Raw genomic sequence first — 26920 nt, forward strand, 5'->3', positions numbered from 1 at the left:
CCCATTTTACTTTCAGTCAGTATAAGACAGACTACATTACATAATGTGTTTTTCTTTTCATATCCTTTGAAAGACGCTTTCATCTTTCCAAGGATGTAGCACCCATTCTAGTGCTAGTGCCTTGCTAAAATGCACCCAGCACATTGTGAAGGAGCTGGTGATAAGAAGAGCCTCCAACCTCAGAAATTATTCTTGAAATGTATGTGAGATGTAGTCCCAGACCTCCTCTTTAGGAGGGCAGTAACTCAAAAAAAGAATTAAATTGGTCTGTGACAACCTGCCCATCCCATACCAACTTGAAAAACGATGATAGTGACAGGATGATTTGACTGCTATTTCTTGCAGGTTGAGCAGGTAGATGCTTCCTTGTTTGCTTTTCTATCAAAATTGTATTCCAATTTCGTGTGTTTAATTCCATATTTTTTTTCTTTTATTCTCTTTTAGCTAAAACAGTTGCAGCCATTGAATGGGCAAAGATTTGCTGAAGAAAAAGAGTACCACTGGGGTAGTTCTATAGATATCTTTACGTAAGTTTCAGTAAAGTATTTTCTGTTCTTTTTTTTTTTTTTTTTTTTTTTTTTTTTTTTTGGTAGAAATGCAGTAACAACTGTGTTAACCCTTTAGCATTTAAACTGGCCATAGCCAGCCAGAATATTCTCCGTTTTATGTTCAAATTAAGCAGATCCAGCCTTTCCTACTACCCTACAGTATCAATCTTAGTATAAAACAATCATATCATTGGTATCTTGAATCTATGGAATAATGCATGATTAATTGAAAATGACACAAATAAATAAGCATTACATTTGACAAAGAAATATGAATGCTAAGATGGCCATTAAGAAAAAAATGTATGTGTTCACTCATCCTCAACTTGAAATGATACTTCAGAGAAAGGTGATGAAATGAACTGATTAGCAATGAAAAAAAGACTTGGCAGCACTGTCCGCCTGTTTCATTGTAGCCCAACAATAAAGAAAAACTTGACTAACATTATGAAGATGGTGTGATCTTCATGCATGAACTCAATTGATAAATGAAGCGTTGCTTAATGTTTTTGCTTACATAAACATTACCAGTGATGAAAATGGAGCATGTGAGTATGTATGTATGTATGTGTGTGTGTGTATATCATCATCATCATCATCATCATCGTTTAACGTCCGCTTTCCATGCTAGCATGGGTTGGACGATTTGACTGAGGACTGGTGAAACCGGATGGCAACACCAGGCTCCAATCTAATTTGGCAGAGTTTCTACAGCTGGATGCCCTTCCTAACGCCAACCACTCAGAGAGTGTAGTGGGTGCTTTTACGTGTCACCCGCACGAAAACTGCCACGCTCGAAATGGTGTCTATATATATATCTATCTATATATATATATATATATAGAGAGAGAGAGAGAAAATGGAGGATAATATGCTGAACCCTATCCCTTAGTGGGTTGAACCCCCAACCCCTAACTCTCTCACGTTATATATATATATATATATAAATAAAATATAGTGCCCCCCCCCCCCTCAACTGGCTCCTGTACCAGTTGGGTGGTATGTAAGAAACACCCACTATACACTTGGAGTGGTTGTTGTTAAGAAGGGCATCCAGCTGTAGAGACTTTGCCAGAGCAGATTGGAGCCTGGTGCAGCCTACTAGCTTGCCTGTCCTCAGTCAAACCGTCCAACCCATGCCAGCATGGAAAACTGACGTTAAATGCTGGTGATGATGATGATGATGATAATATATATAGATCATAATCTAATGTCCACTTTTCAAATCTTACATGGGTCAGATGGAATTTGCTGAAGCAGATGTTCTTCAGCCAGATGCCCTTCTGTTGCTAATACTCACCGGTTTCCCAGCAAGATAATATTTCTTCATAGTGAGACATGAGTTTTGCAAATGTCTGGATGTAAAACACTTCGCTTGTATGACAATGATGTTCATTTACAACCATCATATGATGTCAAGACACACATACATATACACAATGGGTTTTTTTTCACGTTCTCCCACCCAGATCCACTCACAAGGCTTTGATCAACCTGAAGCTATGTATTAGAAAGTGCCACAAAACCACGTGGTTGGGAAACAAACTTGTCAACCACACTTTGCACCCATTGCTTTATTTTTTACACATTTTTCTGTATTTTGCCTTTCGCCCTATCTTTTTCTTGTGCATGTGCGCATATAGATGTGTATATGAATCTTCTTTGTGCATGTGTGTGTGTGTGTGTGTGTGTGTGGGTATGTATATGTTCTTTGGCAAATGTGTGGGTGAGCATGTGTGTGTTTCAAGTGAGTGTGGATGAGCATATGCATATAGGCACATGTACATGGGTGTGCAGGCGTGCATGTGTATGTAGGGACATTCGCGCTTACACGATTGCTATGAACATTTTTACTCCTTTACCTTTTACTCCCCTCCCCTTATTTAGCAGTCATTCTAATAGCTCTTTTGTCTTAATAACGGTCAATCACATAGTAATTTCCCTTTGTTTAATGGTCATTTTTATAGCATTTTTTGATGGCCCGATAACTGAAGAGATGCCGGTGTGGGTTTCCGCCCCGACATCCGAAGCTCGGAGTTTTATCACGGCTACCGAATAATTGTCACATATTATATTTACAGATAAATTCCTCTATTTCCATAATATCGAGGTCTCTTTCATTCTTTTGTTGTCTTACCATTACTATTAATATATATATATATATATATATATATATATATATATATATATATCCAGCTTGGCCACACCCTTCAAGCTGAGTGATGTAAATGAGTATATGGGAATCAAAACTATAAATCTGAGAATTAATGTAATGCTGAATCAAAGAATGCTTTTATTTTAATGGGAGATTTTTTTCTGCTAAAGCTTGCAGAAGATTCGGCTACTGTTATTGTATATAGTTTGTGTGTGTGTGTGTGTGTGTGTGTGTGTGTGTGTGTGTGTGTGTATTTACATATATTTATATTGAGTGTACAAACAGATAAACCATTTCTCTTGAACGAAAATCTTTGGTGATAGTTATTTCGTCCGTGGTGAACTGATAATTCATTGTAACTCATTATCGTAATTGCAGTGATTGGCTTTTTGCAAATGACTTTAGATATTATTCACAAAACAAAAAACAATAACCCATATTCTCCGATAAATAAATAAATATTCCAAGGGAAACAACTCTTAATAAATATTCCCGAGTAATCCCCTTTATAAATTCTATATTATTCGCAGATTTATTATCTTTATTTTCAAGACGGTGAGCATGCAGAATAGTTACTGCGTCGGACAAAATGCTTTGCGGTATTTCTTCCACTTTCGCGTTCTAATTCCACCGAGGTCCACTTTATCTTTCATTCTTTCGGGGGTCAATAAATATCATTCGAGTATTGGGGTCAATGTCATCGGCTAGTCTCCTGCTCCCAGAATTTCAGGCATGTGCCTACAATAGAAAGAATCAACTCCACTTTCAAGAGTGGCGACCTGACAAAACGCCATGCAATATTTCTTCAGACTCCTTATATTATGAGTTCAAATCCCTTCAAGGCCAACTTTGCCTTTCATCTGTCCAGGATTGACCAGTCAAGTATTGGGCTCAATACGTAAGAATTGCTGGCCTTGTGCTTGAATCAGAAATTATTATGTCTACTTTTCAATTAATTAATAAAGATTTATACAATCGGCACAAAGCCAGCAATTTTGAGATAAGAACTTTAGTCTATTACAACAATCTCATTACTTGACTGGGTACTTTATTTTAATGACTCCAAAAGTATGAAGGACTAAGTTGACTTTTGTGGGATTTGAACACAGAACTTGAGCTTTGTTTAATTTTTCTGCTTACATAAACATTACCAGTGATGGAAATGAAGTGTATGCTAGATATTTCGTACATGTAAGATGTAATATACATGTGAGCCTAGGGCAAATGTAAAAGAAATAAGAAGTGGAGTATTTTGAAATGAATTTGCTGATCCATTGTCTTTGTCTCCAGGGACTATTGAGATATGCTGCAGTTACTGATGAATTCCAAATTTCTGGTTTCCAGGTGTGGTTGATTTTGTGAAACATTACCTTCTACTGGCTTAGTGGTTAGGATGTTGCACTCATGATTGTAAGATTGTGGTTTCAATTTTTGGACCAAGTGATACATTGTGTTTTTGAACAAAACACTTCCTTTCACATTGCTCCAGTTCACTCATCTGGCAAAAATGAGTAATCCTGGCATCCTATCCAGTGGGGAATATATATACACCACAAAATCCAGAAAACTGACCTTATGAGGTTGCGTCTCAAGAAGGACCTTCTTCCTAATAACTTCTGGAATAGAGAGAAGCCAATAAAGATGCCTCTATGTGGCTACTTGATCTGCTAGAAATTAGAAATAACAGGCAAATCTCACTAAAATCCCACAAATCTCTTAACAAAGTAAGGACTTTAATTAGCCAGTAATATATTCTAGCTATATAAGGAAGTGAGCTGGCAGAACCATTAGCACACCAGGCAAAATGCTTAGCACCATTTTATCCCATCTTTACATTGAGTTTGAATTCCACCAAGATCAACTTTGCCTTTCATCCTTTTGGGATTAAATAAACTTTGCATATACTCTTTTGCTTATTGATCAAAATGTCCATCTGATGCCAATGCCTACAATAAGGGTAGAGTTCCATGGTTAATGATGCACAAGAACATTTTGAGCTGATACTTCTGAGTACCAGTTGCAGACTGAGGTCTATTTACTGAATCATGAACCATACGAGGACATAAACCAACACTGGTTGTCAAGCGATTTTGTGAGTGGACAAACACAAACATACACACAAAAGCTTTGATTGGTCTGGGACTGTGGTAAAAGGCTTGCCCAAGGTGCTGCACAGTGGGTCTGAACTCGAATCATGTGGTTGGGAAGCAAACTTCTTACCACACAGCCACTGCTGCATCTATGGTATATACTTCAGCTTGAAATAATTTATTTTCAATCCACACTTCTTTGTGATGCATATGCAAAGGAGTGACAGTAAACTGGAAAAAACACATAAGACATTAAGGCTATAAAACTGATTTAAAGCAGAGAGCTGTGAGAAAAGTATGTCTAACTGTAAGCAGAACATAAGAGAACACGGTTGTACTAGAGATGTATATTCTAAAAGAGAGTAGCATAAAACCAAATGTTAATAGGAAAGATAAGAAGAGTAGAAGTAAAAGAGTATTAAAAATACAATAAATAGAGAGAGAAAAGCAGTGGGGATCAACACTCACACAGAGGGAGATTTCTTTCAAGTTATCTGAATCGACAGGTGAGTGAGCTTGGCACAACGTTAACCAGATTCTTTTGACTATTACTTTCATTGTCTCTCTCTATTTGTTGTTTCACTCCAGTTGATTCAGATAACTTGAAAGGTAAAGGTTATTAACAGGCTACTCTGCACATATGTATGCATATACATATACTCTTTTACTCTTTTACTTGTTTCAGTCATTTGACTGTGGCCATGCTGGAGCACCGCCTTTAATCGAGCAAATCGACCCCCAGGACTTATTCGTTGGAAGCCTAGTACTTATTCTATCGGTCTCTTTTGCTGAACTGCGAAGTTACGGGGACGTAAACACACCAGCATAGGTTGTCGAGCAATGTTGGAGAGATAAACCAAGACACACATACACATACATACATATATATATATATATATATATATATATAATTATTAATAAATTATAGGGTAGCAAAAAAATTTTAGAAATGTTATTTACCACCAGTGGTCCAGCGAGAGTAAAAAACAGTCAATAGACTATGTATTATTCGTTTAAAATGCAGAGATGTCTATAATAAGACATCTAACCCGCTAGAAATAGCAGCAAAAGACTACATACCACAAAATTGGGGATAATTTCGAAAGGGAATGAAAAATAAAAACATTTACCAATCTATATTCTGTACCATGGTTTCAAGTCAATTTTAGTAAAATAAAAATTATATATCCTACAAGGTCGGACTATCATCAGCAGAAATGACCAGACAACATATGAAGCACGAGTCAATAAGGAGCATGAAGTATATATATATATATATATATATATATATATATATATACACACATATATACGACGGGCTTCTTTCAGTTTCCGTCTACCAAATCCACTCACAAGGCTTTGGTCGGCCCGAGGCTATAGTAGAAGACACTTGCCCAAGGTGTCACACAGTGGGACTGAACCCAGAACCATGTGGTTGGTAAGCAAGCTGCTTACCACACAGCCACTCCTGCGCCTATATGTATACATATCTTTTATTTTTTTATCTTTTACTTGATTCAGTCAGACTGCAGCCATGCTGGGGTACTGCCTTGAAGAATTTTTAGCCTGGTACTTATTCTACCAGTGTCTTTTTAGCTGAACTGCTAAATTACAGGGACATACATACATATTTCTGTCTACCAAATCCATTCTCAAGGCTTTGGTCTGCCCAAGGCTATAATAGAAGACACTTGCCCAGGGTGTCATGCAGTGGGACTGAACCTGGAACCATGTGGTTGGGAAGTTCTTACCACACAGCCACACCTGCACCTCCACACAGCCTGTTTACCAATTAATCCTCATATACAAGTCCCACTGTCAACGCCAGATATGCTATATTTATGCTAGCATGTTCACACTACTATATATAATATGTATATGCATGTAAATATGCATTCTTATGTACACACACACACACACACACACACACACACACACACACACACACACACACACACATTTAACTACCTTTCTCTTTCTCTCCCTTTCACTCTCCCACCTTCTAACTCTAATATATAGATATCTTTCAGGTTGAACTGATAGTGTTTAGAGATTAAAAGTAAAAATAAATTAATATTTCAGATTTGGAAATGTTTTCCCTTTGGGCAAATTAGTTTTAATGGAATAATTAACTTCAGAATAATAAAAATTGTTCTTTTCTTTTTCTTTTTTTTTTTTTTTTTGCCCAGATCTAATGAAGAAGTGATGGAGTGATTGTCGGGGATAAATTATAATGAAGATACTTTCATTACACATTTCATAAATTTGTTTATGTGCGTGTAACTTTGTGTGTTCATAACTATCACATAAGATATATATTTTCAGTATGCACTGAACATATGTGTGTGTGTAATACATTTGTATTAATAGTTTAACTTAGAATTCCATTACTAGAAGTTTCACAAATGCCAAAAGCATTTCTGATTATGTGTATACAATTTCACTGAGTAAGGTAAATCTGAGTCAGTGTTAATCCAAATATTAACCTCCACAACATATGTTAGGTACTCTTTTCTTTTGTGTATACACTTATCTGTGTGTATATGCATGTGTGTGTGTGTGTAAATATATGTATATATTTCCCAGGCCTGGCACCTTGCTGTACTCAAGAAGACTCATACTCCACAGATTAAGCGTTAAGGCCACTTACCCTGGTGAAGAAGAGTGGCTTGCAATAGTCCTATACTGATGCCATATAAAAAGTACTTGTGCCAGTGCCATGTAAAAGCGCTCATATGGTGTCGCATAAAAACACCTGATGCACTCTGTAAAGTGGTTAGCATTAGGAAGGGAATCCAGCTGTAGAAACCTAGCCAAATCAGACTGGAGCCTGGTGCAGCTCTCTAGCTTGCCAGTTCTGGTCAAACCGTCCAACTCATGGACAACAGATATTAAAAGGTGATGATGATGAGATGATAATTCATCATGTGACACATGTGGACAGATCATCAGTGATGTTTCTTGGGGTAATTAGGTATTTCAGGTCTTTCAACACCAGACACCCTCACCCAAGTAACCTGGCCAGGCTTGATCAAATCATAACACCGCCCCTTCTAGGGCTTGCACCTCCTGATCAACTGCTACCTTGAAGCAGCTTCTGGTGCCTCCACAGCTTACTTGATGCCCTTCATCCTACTGTCCCTTTTAATGCCAAGTATGCAGTAAACACCTTAGAGGGACTGGCCTGCAAAACCTTCTACATCCTACCTCAATGAGACCCCCACCTTGCTTGCCAGCTATTGCACTGGCATAATTCCACTAGCTTAGTATATTTCCTCCTCTTGCTCTTGTGGTCTTCCCTGGGAATGGAGAATTCCAAGAGAACCACTTGTTTGGATGCTTCTGACATCAGCTCCATATCCAACCTAAGTGATGTTTAAGTGACAGTTTCTGGAAACTTCAGCTGCTTCCCTAGTTTCATTACTTGCTGTGACTAATTGCATTTTGGACAGTGTCTGCTATGACCCTCAAAACATGATCATGCTTCTAGCGGTAGCATCCCTTCCCCAGGACTGAGAATATGCTCTAGGGTTGCTCTCCTTGCACACAGGGGGAAATATGTCAACTCCAACTTTCCCCAGCCAAACAAGTTGAATGGGCTTCATAGGACATCATAAATTGCTTGAATTAGGAATTTTATCTGGTGAGGCTCTGCTTTCCAAAGATCAAGCCATGAGACTTTGCATTTCATAGCTTGGTATCATCTTAACCAAGCTCTCTGATGCCTCATCCCAGCACACTTGCTGGCCTGTTCCTCCTCACTTGAAGTAGCCTCCTGTCTTTTCCTTGCACTTTGATGTGCTTCCAAGAAAGGAATAAAGGGTGTATGTAAATGGCCTATTACAGAGATATAAGATAACAGGTCTATATATGTTGATATGCATATATGTTTGTACAGTGTTATGTATCAGTGAAGCTTGTGCAAAAATTCACTTGCTCCCCAATTTGAACAAGGATGCACACCCATTTATTCACAAAGGTATGTGAATATGAGAGTATGTATAACAACAGTATGTAACACATTAGTTTACATGCACTCTTATTCATATTTGTAACTATGTATGTGTATATATGTGTGTGTATATATATATATATATATGTGCACACACACATATATATATATATATATATATATATATATATATATATATATATATATAAGAGAGAGAGAGAGAGAGAGAGAGAGAGAGAGAGAGAGAGAGAGAGAGAGAGAGAGAGTTTAAAAGTTTAATAAATTTTGAGAAAGAATGTGTGGCATTTTGTTTTAAAAAGAAACTTTGTTGTGGTCTAAACATGCAAGAGAAAGACATGGAGAAGAGAATGTCTTTTTACTACATTTGTTTTTACTTCTGATATGTTTTTCTTTCAACCAAACCTTATTAAAGATTCTGAATATATTTTCATTCCACAGTGCTTGTCCCTGCTGTCATGTCACCCTATCAGCTGTTATTTCACACATGGAATCTGGCATTGTGATATTTGAATGTGGTAAGTTATTCTAAGTTCTTTTTCTCTCTACATTTATTAATTACAGTCAGTTATTATCTAGTTTGGAAAGGTCTACAAATTTACCTATTAGCACATGTATTGTTGGGGTAGCTTATCTGTTTGTTTACTTCTCAGCAGGATGCTATTAGTCACAACACATTGATGAGCCAATGAGGCAACCTCTTTGTGGTTGCTTAGTGTGCATGGGTTTAACAAGTGCTTATTACTGTCAGATGCCCTCTTTGTTGCTCACCTGTACCTACCAATGGCTTATGTACATGCACTTAATTACATAAATAATCTACATTAAAATACAAATCCAAAACTGAAGAAAGCACAAACATGAGCATAGGTGCAGGCATGGATGTGTGGTAGGAAGACTACTTCCCAACTGCATGATTCCGGGTACAGTCCCACTATGTGGCACCTTGGGCACTATAGCCTCTGTCTCATGAGTGGATTCGGTAGATAGAAACTGAAAGAAGCCTATCATATATATATACATCTATGTGTGTGTGTGTATCTTTGTATCTGTGTTTATCCCCACCACCACCACCACCACCACCACCACTTGACAACTGATGTTGGTATGTTTAATCCCCATAACCTAGCAGTTTGGCAAAAGAGACCAATAAAATAAGTACTAGGCTTTAAAAAAAGTAAGTCCTGAGGTCGATTTGTTTGACTAATACACTTGAAGGTGGTACTCCAGCATGGCCGCAGTCAAATGACTGAAACAAGTAAAAGAAAAATGAAAAAAAAGAAGAGAAAAGAGAGAAAAACCACATTAATTCAACACAAAGTGCATTAATCGGCTGCACACCACAAGGTTTGCCTACCTGTTTTTCAAATAAAGGAGTTTTCTTTAGAAGTACAGAGATAGTGGATAATTTGTGGACAGGGAAATATTAACAGACTTCGTCATCTGTAGCTCAACTTAGTTCAGAATTTAAGCATTTATGCCACCAGCATACATACATATACCATACACACACCATAATCATTTAACATCCATTCTCCATGCTGGTATGGGTTGGATAGTTTGACCAGAGCTGGCAAGCTGGGGAGCTGTACCAGACTCCAGTCTGATTTGGCATGGCTTCTACAGTTGGATGCCCTTCTTAATGCCAACCACTTTACAGAGAGTGCTGGGTGCTTTTACATGGTGTCACATAGGCACTTTTTACATGGCACTGCATGGTCGCTTTTATGTGTCACTACATAGGCACTTTTATGTATATATATATATCTATATATAGGACAGGCTTTGTAGAATTTCCATTAACCAAATTCTCTCACATGGCATTTGTACTGAATAGTTGTTTTAATAGAATAAAAACATCATCATTTACATAATTACATAACATACACAATGAATTAATTTAAATATATTTTACCCATATAATCAAGATAAAAAATCATTTTTAGCCAGTTCATGAGATTTGGAAGAGTCAAAGTTCCCATGCCAAGTCTTATTCAGCAAGCTCACTTCATGGGAAAAAAAAGAAAAAAAAAAACTGCAGGGTTGCCCGCTTCAAAGATACAAGGACCAACTCAAAACAACACTGAAAGCCACTGGACTCAAGCTTAAATTATTTGAAACACATGCTTGAGACCACACCAAGTAGTGGTGTACCATAGGAACCAAAAACTTTGAAACCACCAGAAAAGTAAGAAATCAAATGACAGGAGAGAGAGGCTCAATAAAACCAACCTCATCCTCGACCATTACTATGCAGTCAATGCCATCAACTTTTCTATGCACGAATCATCAATGCTGTCACCATAAAAGAAGCATTCAGCAAAGAAGAAACTAAATTCTCAGTTATGAGATAAAGCCTCCACCACCAATATATATGCAAGTTTATTCATCTAGGATTTAGTGCATTGTAATAACATATTGGAGTTTAATGGTGTATTATCAATTGATCTCTTAGATACTGTGGATATATTTCATGATGTTTATACATCAGTTCATCAAAATGTTATTAATGACTTACCAAATCTTCTTTTTTTTTATTATTTGAATTTGTTTTTCTTTCTAGGTCATGCCTACCACCGTTTCTGTGTAGGACCAAAGAAGATGTGTGTACTTTGTCCATCTATCATGTGAATACCAATGAATACAGTTCATAGAAGTAGAGATGAAAGCAACATTTGCAAAGAACAAAAAAAAAAAAAAGCAACAGAAAAATCCCCTTCCAAATGGAATTGTTTAAGCATGACTAATTTGGAGGAAATATGAAGGGTGATAACTAAGGGTGGGGGGAAAGTAACAAAGAAGTAAAAATACTGTTGCTGAGAATTATAATCATTGAAATTAAAAAAATTAAATTCTCATTCCATAAGAACTATGGTATTTAACCAGCAGTTGAATTTATGAAGGAAATAAGACTAAATAATAATAATAATAATAATAATAATAAAAATAATAATAATAATGATGGTAGGATAGAAAAGAACAGAAGAGAAGAAAAGCATGAAAAATAACCAAATGTTTGTGTGTAGATTTGGGTGTGAATTCCATGTCAATGGTTTTCAATGGTTTCATACTGACTGCCCTTCACTGAACACTGAAGTTTTTCACGTACATGAATGAGGTTTGTATGAAACCAATGTTGTTTTAGTACCCTACACGAACACACTTACATATTATTATTATTATTATTATTATTATTATTATTATTTATTGCAATATTAATGAAATGAAATTAAATAATATGAAAATAAAAAACAAAATCACTTCAAAGGACAAAATTAAAAAAGGTTAAAATTGGAAAAAAGAAAATGAAAAGTAAAGCAGGTGATAACTAACTTAACATTTGTGATCAAACACCATCCACTTTTCATAACAATCTACATTTTTTTGTATATAAGAGAAATTGCCATCATCATCATCATCATGATCATCTTCATCCTTCCCAATTTGTGTCCACTTTCCATGCTGGCATGGGTTGGATGGGCCATCATGGACCAAGTCAGCTGTTACTTGCAATAACTACCCACCTAGACTAGTCAGAGGCCCACATTTCACTTACGCATTCCATTTTGATTTGGTCTTTTTGGCTGGTTGCCCTTTCTAGTGGGCACTCAGTCATAGAAGTCATATGAAAACAGAGTACTGAGTACATTTTATTGTTACACCAGTGCTAGAGAAATTATCATGTTCCCTGGAAGACTAAAGAGTCCTCGTTCAATTGCCAACCACTTTATGATGTGTAGTGTAGTGGGGTGCATGTTATTATGGCACCAGCACTAGAGAAGTTATCTTGCCCCTGCAAGACTGAAGAGCTCTCTGTGTTCTATGTTGTCTCTATCTGTTCAAAACAAACGTGTATATATTTGGTTTCTTTTAAAACCCATCATCTTCATCATTATCAAGAGGAAAACCTCAAGTTATCTAACATGAGCTGTTGATGAAAATATTAATATGAACCTCCTCGCCTGCTCAAAAAAGAAAAAAAAGAAAAAAAACGGTTTCATTTCATTCCATTTTAGTATCTTAAATTCTTAAATTATATTCCATGTTGTCGAAGGTGGGTGGCAGAAATGGTAGAGTGCTGATCAAAATAAATACTTTTTTTTTGTTTTTATTTATTTATTTACAACCCTCCAGTTTCTAAAATCAAATTCCTCCAAAGTCAATTTTTGCCTTTGTATTCCTGAGATCAATAAAAGTTTGTACCAGTTCAGTACTGGAGCTGATGACATTGACTCAGTCCCACTTCCTAAAATTACTAGACTTTTTCCTAGATTAGAAACAAATTATTATTATCATTATCAAGGCTGCAAGCCTGCAGAAGTGTTAGTATCTGTCTTTATATTCTGAGTTGAAATTCCTCTGAGGTCAGCTTTGCCTTTCATCCTTTTCAGAGTTGGTAAAATAAGTACCAGTTGAGCACTTGGGTCGATATAATTAAAATACCTCCTACTCCGAAATTGCTGGCCTTGTGCCTATAGTAGAAAGGATTATTATTAATTGAGACTTTAATTCATCAATCCCAGAAGGATGATAGGCAAAGATGAATTCAAATCTGCTGGATTTGAATTCACTATGCAAAAAGCTGGAACAGATACTGCAAAGTTTATTTTCCTGATGTTATAGGGATTCAGCCAAATAATAATAATAATAATAATAATCCTTTCTGCTATAGGCACAAGACCTGAAATTTTGGGGGAGGGGTCTAGTCGATTACATCGACCCCAGTGCGTAGCTGATACTTAGTTTATCGACCCTGACAGGATGATAGGCAAAGTTGACCATGGCAGAATTTGAACTTGGAACATAAAGACAGATGAAATGCCACTAAGCATTTTGCCTATGTGCTAATGATTCTGCCAGCTTGTTGCCTTAATAATAATAATAGTGGCTTCAAATTTTGGCACAAGGCCATAACTTTTAGTAGGTGGGGGGACTAAATCAATTATATCAACCCCAGTTCTGTACTGCTACTTATTTCATTTGACCCCTGAAAGAACAAAAGTCAACTTCAGTAGAATTTGAATTCAGAATATAAAGGGTCAGAAGAAATAGCACTAATCATTTTGACCAACTCATTAATGATTCTACTGGCATACTGCCTTACTACTACTACTACTACTACTACTACTACAACATGATAATGTTAATAATAATATCCTGCTGCTGGGATGAACTCTTTCAAACCATTACACTTATCTTTTCTATTTGTCTGTTTTTGTTGTATTGTTTTTTTTTTGTGGGGGGGGGGGGGGGGTTATGTGAAGCACTACAATTTGGAATGGTTTGATCATAGTTGCTCAAGATGGATTTAAGCTCATAAATCTTTTAATCTGGGGTTTGTTAGCAAGACAATGTTCTCTTATAGCTCACTTGATAAAATAGAAAATACAGAAAAGAAAAAAAAAAAATATTGGAGCCTTATATGAAATAAAGGTTTGTGCATCAATTCAGACTTTAAGCAGTTTAACTTTGAGCAAACATAGCAAACATAACAGCTAATAATGGACAGAGATAAAGCTGTTTAAAATGTAGTGTTTTAGGAGCATTGTAGTTTGCTTGAAGCATTGTGATACAGAAGTAAGATAAATAATGGAGAGCTTCTTACAAAATGAAATGAGAAAATTGAGTAATCTTTATAGATTTCAGACACAAAGGCCTGTAAGACTTACATTTCTTTAACTCTTTAGCATTCATACTTCTCTGTCAAATGTAATACTCATTTATTCACAATGTTTTGAATTAATCATGCATTATACTTGTAGGGTAGGTGTGAGAGATAGGATTTGGCTGGTTCAAACATAAAACACGTAGAATATTTAGGCTGTATCTGGCTAGTTTAAATGCTAGGGGTTAATCCAGTCACTTCTGATAGGCCTTTCTGCTTGAAATATATAGTGGTTTAGTTATTTTTTAGAGAAATTATATAATAAGTCATAGAAAAGGTTATTCCAGCAGCATTAATTATTCTAGCAGTACTAATTATGACAATATTCTTACATAAAATTTTAGCAGCAGTCATATCTTTGTCTTTGCTTACTTCTAGAGATTTAATCTTAAAACGGTGAAGATGTTTGACATCATTCATCTGAAATACTCTTGTATTTGTGTTTTATTTTTGTATTTTGTTAATTCCAATTTAAATTATTGCTAATTATTTATTTGAATCAATGAACGGATCATGAACAAAAACAATTAATCAAATTTTATAAAAATAAAACTTTATGTATGTATATGTGTGTTTACTTGTAAATGTATGTATTTATTCATATTTTATATATGTATGTGTGGGTGACAGATGCAATTATGAGATCCCAGGACTTCTTAAGCTCACCTCAACCTCACCTCAGAATCATCAAGCTCAACAGCCATCCCATTTACATTCACAAATGAATTTAATCACCTATGAGACAAAAAAAACGTACCCTAGATACAGTATATATATCATCATTGTTTAACGTCCACTTTACAATGCTTGCATGTGTTCAGACAAAATTTGCTGAAGTTGGATGCCCTTCCTGTTGTCAACCCTCACTTCTTTCCAAGCAAGAAAATATTTCTCCATGACTGGACATGTTTTCACGGAATATTGGAAACAAATGACATTGGTCGTATGATAGTGACACTTGTTTACAATTATCATTCAAGTTCAAGATGAGATTGTACACACACACACACACACACACACACACACACACACACACACATATATATATATATACACATGAAAGCATTGTGTGTGTTTGTATGTGTATTTTAGTGTCAAGTTTCTTTCAGTTTCCATCTATCAGATATACTCACAAGGCTTTGGTCAGTGTGGAGATATAGTAGCAGACACTTGTCCAACATGCTACATAGTGAGTCTTAACCAAAAATTCCATGGTTGAGCAGCAAACTTCTTAACCACACAGCCATTGCATGCATGTCTTTCATTCTTTCCAGGCTACTATAAAAGTACTATTCCAGAATGGCAAGCTAACGAAATTGTAAGAACTTAGGACAATTGCCTTAAGGAAATCTTCCGTCCTCCTTCCTGCTAGTCTTGGAGGTCCTGGTTCTGCTTTCCTTTCTTACTAAAAGGCAAGTGGTATTTATTTTGGCTCTTTTTCACTCTGAGTTCAATCCCTGCTTTGACTAACTTTGTTTTTAATCATGTGATTGATGAATAAAGTACCAAAGAGGTACTGAGATCAATTTCTTCCTCCTTTCTCTCTCTCTCTCTCTCTCTCTCTCTCTCTCTCTCTCTGAATCAGCTATGTGAAGGGGCCAGTAAATAGCATTCACATTGTAGTCCCCTACAAATTCCCTTTGAGTTCAAGATGAGACTGCACACACACACACACGCACACATGAGAGGATGTGCGTGTGTGTTTGTATATATATATATATATATATATATATATGTGTGTGTAGACAACAACAAAGACATTGGGTACTTTTCTACGATGTCACCTGCCAGATGTCATCCACTACACTGTGAAATTAATTGAGATGATGTCATTAATTTGATGTTTTATTAATAGGAGTAGCTCAAAGCATGACTTTCAGCCACCCTTATTGTTGCTGACTGATATTGTTAACCAATCACAACTTATATCAACTTTTTGTATAAATATATTCAAACTGAATCCAGGAAACTTTTTTGCACCAAAAGTTAATATAACTTGTGGTTGGCAAACATCAGTCAATGAAATTGGTCAGCAACAAACCAAAAGTGAAATGATGCTTTGAGTTATTTCTACTAACAGAGCCCCTAATTGAACTTATCCATCATGGTGGAAAACATCTAGCTAGCAACACTATAGAAAGGTACCCAGTTGCTACATTTGCTTTTTCTGGTTTCAGTGACTAGAACTAGTAGCACAGAAGAATTTTTTTTAAAAAGCTGATTTTTGGTGGGCGAAGGAGAAGTTTCTGAAGCTGAGGATAAACTTTCTAATGATTTTTCATTTGAGTTTTTTGTTAAATTTGTTGACATTTTATTAATTTTTTTAATTTGTTGACATTTTATTAATTTTTTCTTTTGGTTTTGTTATTTTTTATAAGAAAATTTGTTTGTATATTGGGTGGGATGAAGTGTGATTTTGTAAATATTTTTGTTGGTGGTGATTTTTTTATTTTGTAAATATATATATATATTAAAATTTTCTTTGTTTTGCTACATATTTTATATATTTTATTATTTTTCATTTATATTTTGTAAATTTAGTTATTTATATTTTGTAAATTAATTTCTTATGAACAGAAAAACAATTTTGATTTTAGCACTTACCTGTCTCAGACTGTCTCTTTTCACTTTTTCCAACTTTATCTTTTTCTAGCATCATTTCTTGCTCACTCACAGTTCTAACAAATTTCCTATACTGACGATGCTTCTCATTCTTCCATCTACATGAAACTATAGTTTGTGTGTGGATGGCAACACACAAGCTATATTTTCGTGTAAGACATGCAAAAAAATATCCTCTAACCAAGACATTATTACCTAGATTCCTTCAACAGCACCAAAATGCAATCACTACACATATCAAGGAAATATTGTTACAACATTACTTCTTAAAGAATATATTGCATTTTTAAACATAAAAATTAGGTGATTTTAGCTAATTAGTCAAATCTCTGTTGATATTTCATGAAAATCTCACATCTTAAAACCTTTAACATTCAGATTGACTTTATCTTGTATCCAAGAATTTAATTTCTTCTTTGTTGATCACTTCCTTTATGGTGAAAGTGTTGATGACTATGTAGACCAATTCTTGCATGGAAGAGTTGATGTCATAGACTGTATGGTAATGTTAGTAGAGGACGAGGTTAATTACATCTTAGGATTGTGTTTCAAATGGTTTAGGCTCAACTCCAGTGGCTTTCAGTGTTGTTTCGAGTTGATCCTTTTATCTTTAAAGAGGGCAACCTCATGGTCTTTTCCTTGAAGTGAGCTTGCTGAATAAGACTTGACATAGGAACCTTGACTTTTACATTCTTTCTACATGTCCTGGTCATCTTTCATAATTCAATGCTTTGATTGTTGGCTCTTTCCAGGACTTTGTTGTTATCACATAGTATTCCCATTTGATGAAGTATTTGCTGGATGTTGTGATGATATAGAGTCCAGATTTTGCAGCCATATAGCAAAAGTTAAAATAACAACAGCATTATAGAACATAATTTTTGTTGTTAAGTTCATGTATTTGTTGTTGAAGATCCATATGATTAGCTTTCCAAATGCCCTGTGTGCAGCTCCAATTCTGTGTTCCACATCCTTTTCTCAGTTGCACTTGTTTGATAAAATGCTACCTAGATACGGAAAATGCTCTACTTGTTTGAGAGGTATATCAGAGATACTCACAGACAGTTGGAGTTCTTCTTTTGAATAGCAGAAGGCAGCATTGTTATCAACATATTGAAGTTCTGAGATGTGTTACAAGAGTGAACATTCTTCTGACAGTGTGTTTCCTGACATATTGTCATGAATTGCTTGAACCAAGAAGATAAAGTGTTCAGGACATCCAAAACAATGAAGAACTTTCCACACAGTAGCCCTTGAAACACTATCAAAGGCCTTTTCTAAGTCATAGAAATTAAGGAAAAGGGGTTTTGTTGTTCCTTGCTTTTCTCTTGGAGTTACCCTGCACAGAAAATCATGTTGATTGTGCCATGAGAGGTACAAAATCCACATTGAGATTCAGGTAGGATCTTTTTGGTGATGGCCTGGAGCTGATTTAGAAGGTTCCTGCTAAAGACTTTTTTAATGCTGGAAAGTAATGATATTCCTCTATAATTCCTGCAGGCTTTTTGGTCACCTTTTTGAAGATCATTATGATGGTTGTATCTTTCATTTCTTTGGGAACTTGTTGGGATTTCCACATCTTCAGAATGAGGATGAAGATACATATTTGTAAGGGAAGCCCATGTTTGACCAGTTCAAAATGGATGTTACCTGGACCTGAGACCTCATCTGCTTCATAGCTTGCTTGAATTCTTAGAAAGTAGGCCTCATTTTCATCCACAATTGAGGAGAATGCTTTGGAATGTTTCTCAGGAAGTTCTCAGCTGTCTATATTTAGGAGGGTGGAAAAGTGTTCCTTCCAGTGTAGGAGTATGTCTTGTGGATTGGTCAGGATGTTCGTCTTGACAGCTGCTAGAAAGGATCAAATTGATATTCAAACTGGTCCAAATAGTGGTTTCATTCTGGCATAGAAATTTCTGAGATCACATGCATCTGCATAACCCTGAAGTTTGACTGCTTTTTGTTTCACCAAATGTTATGCAGTTCTCTTAGTCCTAGAAATGCTTCTTTTTTTTTTTTCGAGTTTGGATCTTCGGTCCTGTTCATGAGCCAGTTGAACATTCTTTTTTTTGCCTTAATCAGGTTGTTGATTTCAATATTGTTTCATCAAACGAATCCTGATTTTTGATCTTGGCAAAGCTGATGACAGTGTTTGCTGTTTTTTGTGATTATTTCACAAATGGTTCTTCATTCTTCATCAACAGATTGGTCATTGACTGGATTAAAACTAAGTACCTGACTTATTTTGGCTTCAAGGGTGATTGTAGTGTCAGGGTCCTGGAGTTGTGAGATGTATATTTTCTATGAGATGGTAGTTGATGTTGCATTCTTGGTTTTTTATGAATGGTAATTCCCATGTGTGTGGTGACAAGGCAATGATTTGTCCAGCAGTCGTTAGCATTAAAGCCCACCTTGGTGATGAGGATGTCTCTTTTGTCTTGTTGTCGTATGATAGCATAGTCTGTCAGATGCCAGTGTTTGTATCAGGGGTGCATCCATTTGGTCTTGAAGCGAGTTGGAAGTCAAAAGTATGTATTCAGGATGAATAAATTATGTTCCATGCATAAACCTAGTAGCATATGTTCATTGGAGTTGAAATTTCCTGATGCCTTCTTTACCAGTGACATTTTCCCATAAGTGATGCTCCTTTCCTGCCCTTGCATTGAAATTCCCTAGTAACAAAAGTTTGTCCTTTGGTGGTGTGTTGACAATGATGTCACTTAGTTGTTGGTAAAATTGGTTCTTTATTTCTTCATCAGCATTAAGAGTTGGAGCATAAGCAGAAATGAGCAATGTAATTATTTTTAGGAAATGGTAAACAAAGAGACGTTAATCATTTGTTGATGGCAGTTGGTGTCAAGTGAGGGTCTTGTATGATGCAGGTTTTAATAACTAAACTGACCCCTTGGAGTCTTCTCTCCTCTTCATCCTAGCCTTTCCAAAAGATTGTATAGCCAGAACCAGTCTGTTTGAGTTTCTCTTCCTTCTCCTGAAAGCTGTATTTCACTCAGGGCTGTAATATCCACATTGAGTCTAACTACATCTTTTGAGACTAGAGCTGTGCATCTTTCTGGCCTATTGTTGTTGTCGATGTCAAGAAGAGTTCTAACACCTCACATTCCAAAGATCATATTGGTAGTCTTAACTTTCTTGTTGTTTCAGTCACAAGATGAGTGGTCCATCAGGTGTGGTTTCCCAGCTGGGTAGTGGTAGTGACTTCCAATATTTAGTCCACCTTATCTAAGACCTTCCTCAATTGAGATGGTCATCGATACTCTTAAACTAGCATGAATGCAGGAGCAGACTCCTAAGTAGTCACTGGATCTTAGGAGAGTGATCATCACACATTGACCACCAGCATGCAAGTTCAAGACTAGAAGCTTCTAGTTTCACCAACACCTACTCTCATCATCCATTCCCTCTTGCTGATGGGTTTTGCAAGTGTTGGTTGGAGGTGAAAGAAAATCAGAGTAGAAGAAAGTACTGATGATGTGAATATGTTTAAGGTGGACTTCAACTTCTGCTGACTCAGTTACAGTTTTAAGTAGCGCCTTTTGTTGCATGTCCATCATGCCTAACCCTCTTCATCTGCTGGTTCAGCTGTTGAGATCTGTTGTAATCATCATCTACTTGTTCCACTATTGGGGTCTTTTGGGGTTGGTTGTGCTTAGTCTGGGTCCTCGTCTTTGCCTTGCCATCAAGGGTGGCCCTAACAGGAGTTTAGAACATCCAATGGCATTGTTCTCAGGATCATTGGTCCACACAAGCCCCTCCACCACAAAAAGGAGTAACTATTAGAGGGGCTGTTGAATGTAATACTTTATTCGTTCACATTGTTTTGAGTTGATCATGCATTATCTTGTAGTTACAGGATTTTGATGATGTGACTGTTTATTTTTAGATTGACATAGAGTGGGTGCGAGAGGTATGCAAAAGACATGGCCAGTTAAAATGCTAAAGGGTTAACATTATCAAAACTGCATCCTTTAAAGTTTAGGCTTCCTATTCAAAACCAGAAAATACATGCATCTTCCTCCATGAATTACTGACACTTTACTATTGGCACCAAATTGGCAGAGTTTTTTTTTAACCTTGGACGGAATAACACATGCTATAGTTCTTTCCTATGTGATCAACCAGAGACTTTCATTGACCTTTGGAAAGTACTCTGTAAAGTTCTTTGTGAGGTAGGTAGGACTTACCAATATAGCTATATCTACTCCAGTGTAACTGAGTAGTCAGCACCATGATATCAACTCTAACCAGACCTACTTTGTCCCTCACTTATAAGTTTGTCACCTTGTCCAACAGCTGATTGATCACAGCTCTCATGTAGGTATGTTTTGAGCTACTTTTATACTCACCAAATTAACATTTAGCCAGTTATGTCTGGTGCATATATTCTACTTGTTTTATTTTCAAACTGGTCCGATCCAGCCTCTTACACCTACCCTAAAAATAGGCAATCACAAAATAAAAATAAGCAATCACATCTCAATGATATAAGATAATGCTACAACATACTGAAAACAATGTGCATAAATAAAATATTACATTTGACAGAGTAATCTTAATGCTAAAAGGTTAAAGATGTTAACATTAACTTAATCTTAATCTTTACTTTGTCTCATACCAAACTGTGATAGTCAACTTCCATTTAAAATTATTTAAAATTACATTAGTCCAGTTCATGTTTTCATTTGATTTTTAATTAACTCTGCTCTCAAAGTTGTCTCTGCTGATTTAAAATTTTTATTTCGTATTTTCACTGCTGGAGCAGCCTGTATGGGGTTTTCATAGGCCCTCTGAGAATGGTAGGAATGGTGCCATCAATGTTCTTTTTGAACCATTGCAGTTCACCACCTGCTGGAAAGAGATGAGTTAGGAGGGAATCCCAGATTTTTCTAGACTGGAATCAGTCACTAAACCTAATGAATTTTTCTCTTCATTAAAAATGTAATTTTCATTGATTAAACATATTTTTTAAAAGTTGTTTAACTTGTTAGTTCTGTACAAGTTGTTGTTTAGCCCCAGGTCAGTTTAAATTAAGCAGTTGATCAAAAGTGTTCTAACTATTGTTTTTGCTTTTTATAATATTTTGATATAGGTGCAGGCATGGCTGTGTGATTAAGGAGTTCTCTTTGCAACTATGTGGTTTCAAGTTCAGTCCCATTGTATTACCTTGTGTGAGGTTGTTCAAACTAACTTTGATTATCATTGGTTGACAACTGATGTTAGTTTGTTTGAAATTGCATAACATATTGCCATTCTCTCTCTGCCCCACTGACCCTCAGCCAAGCTCTGAGTCAAACAATGCCTTGTAGAATTTGATAGATGAAAACTACATGGAAGCTTATTGTATATATGTATATTTGTGTGTGTATCTCACTGCTTAAGACCAGTGCCGATTTGTTTGCAGCCTCTCCCCCCAATATAAAGGATCCTAAACCCTCAGCTACAATTATGGGCATATTCATTCATTAACACACACACACACACACATATCAGGTCATTAAGAATGAAATATCCAATTTTCAACAAAAAGCAGTGCAGTTAATCAAAGTATGCACCTAAATTATCAACACAATTTTACCATTTTATCGGTAGCTTATTTATGCTGGCAGTAAAGAATTCTAGAGAGCAAGAGGTGATGAAATCACGAAAGGCTGTTTTTGCATCTTCTTCAGATTTGAAGTTTTTTCCTTGCAAAAGTTGTCTAATGCCTGGAAAATATGATAGTCCATTGGTGCAAGATCTGATGAATATGGTGGATGACAGGGTACTTCTAAGTTCAGTTCCTGTAACTTGAGTAACATTCTTTGTGCAACATGTGGGCAAGCATTGTCTTGCAAGAGAATTGACCTGTCTCCATTGACCAGTCTCAGTTGTTTAATTGCAAGTTCACTCATCATTTCATCCAATTGGTTGATTTATACATCTGCTGTAATTGACTTACCAGGTCTCATGAAGCTGTAGTGGATGACACCAGTGCTGGACCACCAAACAGACACCATTAGCTTTTTTTGATGAATATTCTTTTTTGGATTGTATTTTGGCACCTCATCTCTATTAAACCACTTTGCAGAATGCTTGCTATTGTTGAAAAGAATCCATTTTTCATCACATGTAACAATATGATGCAAAAATGGTTCACTTTTATGCTGTGACGGCAAAGAACAGCAAGTTTCAAAATGACAAGTCATTTGATGTTCGTTCAGTTTGTGTGGTACCTTCTTTACCTTGCCGATTTGTTTCAGATGGTCCAATACAGTTGGAATCAAAACATCAAACTTTGCTGCTAACTTGTGTAGTTTGAGATGTATCTACTTTCACTACAGTTTCCAGCTCATCATTACCCACCTTGGTCTCGGGTCTACCACAGGGCTGATTTTCACGAGTAAAGTCACCAGACCAGAACTTCTCAAACCATCGACGTACAGTGCACTCATTTGCCACATCTTCACCAAACACCTCAATGATATTTCAAGCTGTCTGAGATGCATTGGTTCCATGATGGCACTCATATTCATGAACAACACAAATTTTTTCTCTCTCCATGGGTTCACAAAAATTGATTTGCAAGAGAAAACTCACAATATAAACAGACACCGTGAATTGTATTTCGAAAAGTGATAATGTAACTCTTCAGTGTTGTGAAACAAAGAATTGTCAGGATAAAATATTATAGTTAAAAACTGGCAAACTTGGTGCATAAGAAAATCGGACATTTCATTCTTAATGATCTGATATATATATATATACACACGTGCGCACGCATGCGCACACACACACACACACACACACACACCACACATACACACACACATGCACATGATAGACCTCTAAGTTTTTGTCAACTAAATCCACTCACAAGGCTTTGTCCAATCTGTATGTTATTGGATTTAAGTGGCAAAAACTTGTACTATACTTTCATCACTCACTCTGTCACCATTGTAGTTTCCAATGACCAGCATTGCAAGGTGACTGGTATTATTTTTGACTGTAAGTTTTATGTTAGAGTATCTTCCTTCTAAAAGAGCTGCCTTCCTCATTGCTTTGTCAAAAATAACGGGAGCCTCCTCCACCCTTGAGAAATCTATTTAACTCATAGAAGGAACCCTAACAAGTACTACCATTCCAAGTCAGGACCTGCTAGTAATGGTGATTAAGGGATGTCTCCATGCTCTCCACAATGCCAGAACTCCCACGTTAGAGCCTCTCCAGGATAGCATTGGCGATGGTCATTTTCAGTAGCCCTGAACTATAATTATATTTTTATAAGTATACACACACACACACACACACACACACACACATGTATAGTGGTTCAAACAGGAAAAATAGAACTGAAAATATGAGTATATATATATTTTTATTAATATTTAGCAGAAGTAACAAGGTGACTCAAGTTCTACTAAATATTAATGTTATATATATATGTATATATATATATATCCAAAACAATTATGAAGGTGACTGGTACATCTTCAAATTTTTCTTTTAATTTGACAATTAATTATACAGCATAATTAAGTTAGTTAGAATGATCAACTAACTAATTATGCTGTATCTTAAATTAAAAGAAAAATTTGAAGATGTACCAGTCTCTGTATTCTTTAACTTTCTAAGACATCTCAACGCTTCTAAAAGCAAACTACGTTTGTTTGTTTACGTTTGTCGTAATTTGAATTTAACACACACACACACACACACACACACACACACACACGTGTGTGTGTATGTATGCACAGGCATGGCTGTGGTGCCAAGAAGTCTACTTTGCAACCATATGTCTTTGGTTCAGTTCCACTGAGCTCACTAATGCCTTGTGGATGAATTATGCATCTCTCACTGCTTGAAAACCCATTTTGGTTTGGCAAGAAGTGACTGATGGAGAGAAGTACAAGGTTTAAATTGTGTACTGGAGTTGATTTGATGAACTAACCACTTTAAGGCAATGTTGGGGCACAGCCCTGACACAAGTGAAAGAATGTTAGGGACTACATTCTTGAACATGTCCTTCTTTATTAAAAATTGTAGGTCGTGATTTGTAGCAGGGGTCACCTGTTTATGTAGTTTTATGGAAGCTTTCATGTTTTACTTGTTTCAGTCATTAGACTGTGGCCATGCTGGAGCACCACCTTGAAGGGTTTTAGTTGAATGAATTGACCCCATTACTTTTTTGCTTTTAAGCCTGGTACTTATTCTGTCGGCCTCTTAGGAACTACTAAGTTACATGGATGTAAAGAAACCAACACCAGTTGTCAAACAGTGGTGGGTGATAAACACACACACATATATGTGTATGTATGTATGTATGTGTGTGTATCTATACTATAAAAGGCAGATTTTCTCTGTGTGTGTGTGTGTATGTTTGAAATTCATACATTTACACAATTCCAAATTTCTTGGATTAAAGAATCGCAATTAATATTCTAAATACAATTTGTTAGGTCACTGCGTCATTTTTTCACTCAAAGAAATTCCTAATAACGAATAAAATCCTTAAAACTACTTGAGTAAATATTTTCTCCCTAATAAAATCTAATTTCCTCTTTCTAATACAAATCCTTTCAACTCCTACTTTCTCTTATGAACCTTTACGAACAATGCAACAACAAATACAAAAAGAAAGGAAGGAGAAACACTGACAGTAAAAGAAAACTATTTCAGTATCAAAACTGAAACAATCACATTTCGATACTGTAATGACAGATTCACTTTAATGGTTTCATTTTAATACTACATATATACATACATACCTCATTCTAATTAGCGGGAATTGTAAGTTATTTCTAACTCATCCTTCACCATGATAACGACAGAAAAAAAATAGTCACATCTTTTTCAAATACAATCGACAAACATTTATTCTCTACAAACTGAGTTTTTTGGAAAATCTTTTCATAAATCTTGAGATTAACACCCGCACGATTACCTACCTAACCCTAAAGCCCCAATTCTAACACTGTAGTGAAAATCGTGCAGGTATTAATCTGAAAATTTAACAATCTTTTTTAAAACACTGTTACTTACTAACATTTTTTATTTAGTGTGTGTGTGTGTTGCCCATATATATATACACTTAAAACTTAGTTGTGGGTTGGGACTTTCATCGGCAGAGGTCATTATTATTACAGCCATATATATATACACACACAGAGAATGCACATTAATACACACATACATACAAATACCTATCATTCTTTTTTATTTAGTGTGTGTGTGTTGCCCATCTTAATATATAATGCTGAAGTTCTGTATCTGTGTGAAGCCTTTTTAAAAGTTTATAGAAATCCACATTTTCCACTTTTTCGTCCTAACCCTATCACTGTAGTGAAAATAGTACTGGTGTTAATCTGAAAACTTAACAATCTTTTTAAAACACTTTTACTTACTAACATTTTTTAATTTAGTGTGTGTGTTGCCCATATATATATATATACACTTAAGACTTAGTTGTGGGTTGGGAGTTTGATCGGCAGGCGTCATTATTATTATTATTATTATTTTAAATTTTTCCCCCCAAGGGTGGCTTCGGGTAGGTGGAGAATAGTCGATTATATCGACCCCTGTGTCCAACTGGTACTTATTTTTAGACCTCGAAAGGATGAAAGGCAAAGTTGACTTCGGCGGAATTTGAACTCAGAACGTAGAGATGGGTACAAACCTCCCGTCGCTACACTGATTCTGCAGAACAGGGTTGAGTGTGAAAACCAACTTTAAAGTGTAAATATAGATGTTTTTGAATACACATTCATACATACAAACTACGGAGCTTATGGACAACACATTGCAAATCAGTGAACTTCATTACAAATGTGGGTAATTTTTCAGATTAACACCCGCACGATTTTCACTAGGGTGTTA

The 26920-nt window shown here is 36.0% G+C and overlaps 1 protein-coding gene across 5 annotated transcripts in view; it reads left to right on the forward strand.

Annotated features, from left to right (window-relative positions):
• The window catches only part of LOC106879723 (uncharacterized), a 119588-nt gene extending 107357 nt beyond the window's left edge, over positions 1-12231 (forward strand). For all 5 annotated transcript variants that reach the window (XM_052967826.2, XM_089352187.1, XM_014929403.3 and 2 more), the window contains 3 exons: positions 445-527; positions 9205-9281; positions 11327-12231. In XM_052967826.2, coding sequence (XP_052823786.2) covers positions 445-527; positions 9205-9281; positions 11327-11394 — 228 coding nt within the window. In that variant the 3' untranslated portion in view covers positions 11395-12231. The remainder of the gene's footprint in view (positions 1-444; positions 528-9204; positions 9282-11326) is intronic.
• The last annotated feature ends 14689 nt before the right edge of the window (positions 12232-26920 follow it).

This window comes from Octopus bimaculoides, chromosome 5, assembly GCF_046866305.1.
Source record: "Octopus bimaculoides isolate indiv1 chromosome 5, ASM4686630v1, whole genome shotgun sequence".
Taxonomy (NCBI): domain Eukaryota; kingdom Metazoa; phylum Mollusca; class Cephalopoda; order Octopoda; family Octopodidae; genus Octopus; species Octopus bimaculoides.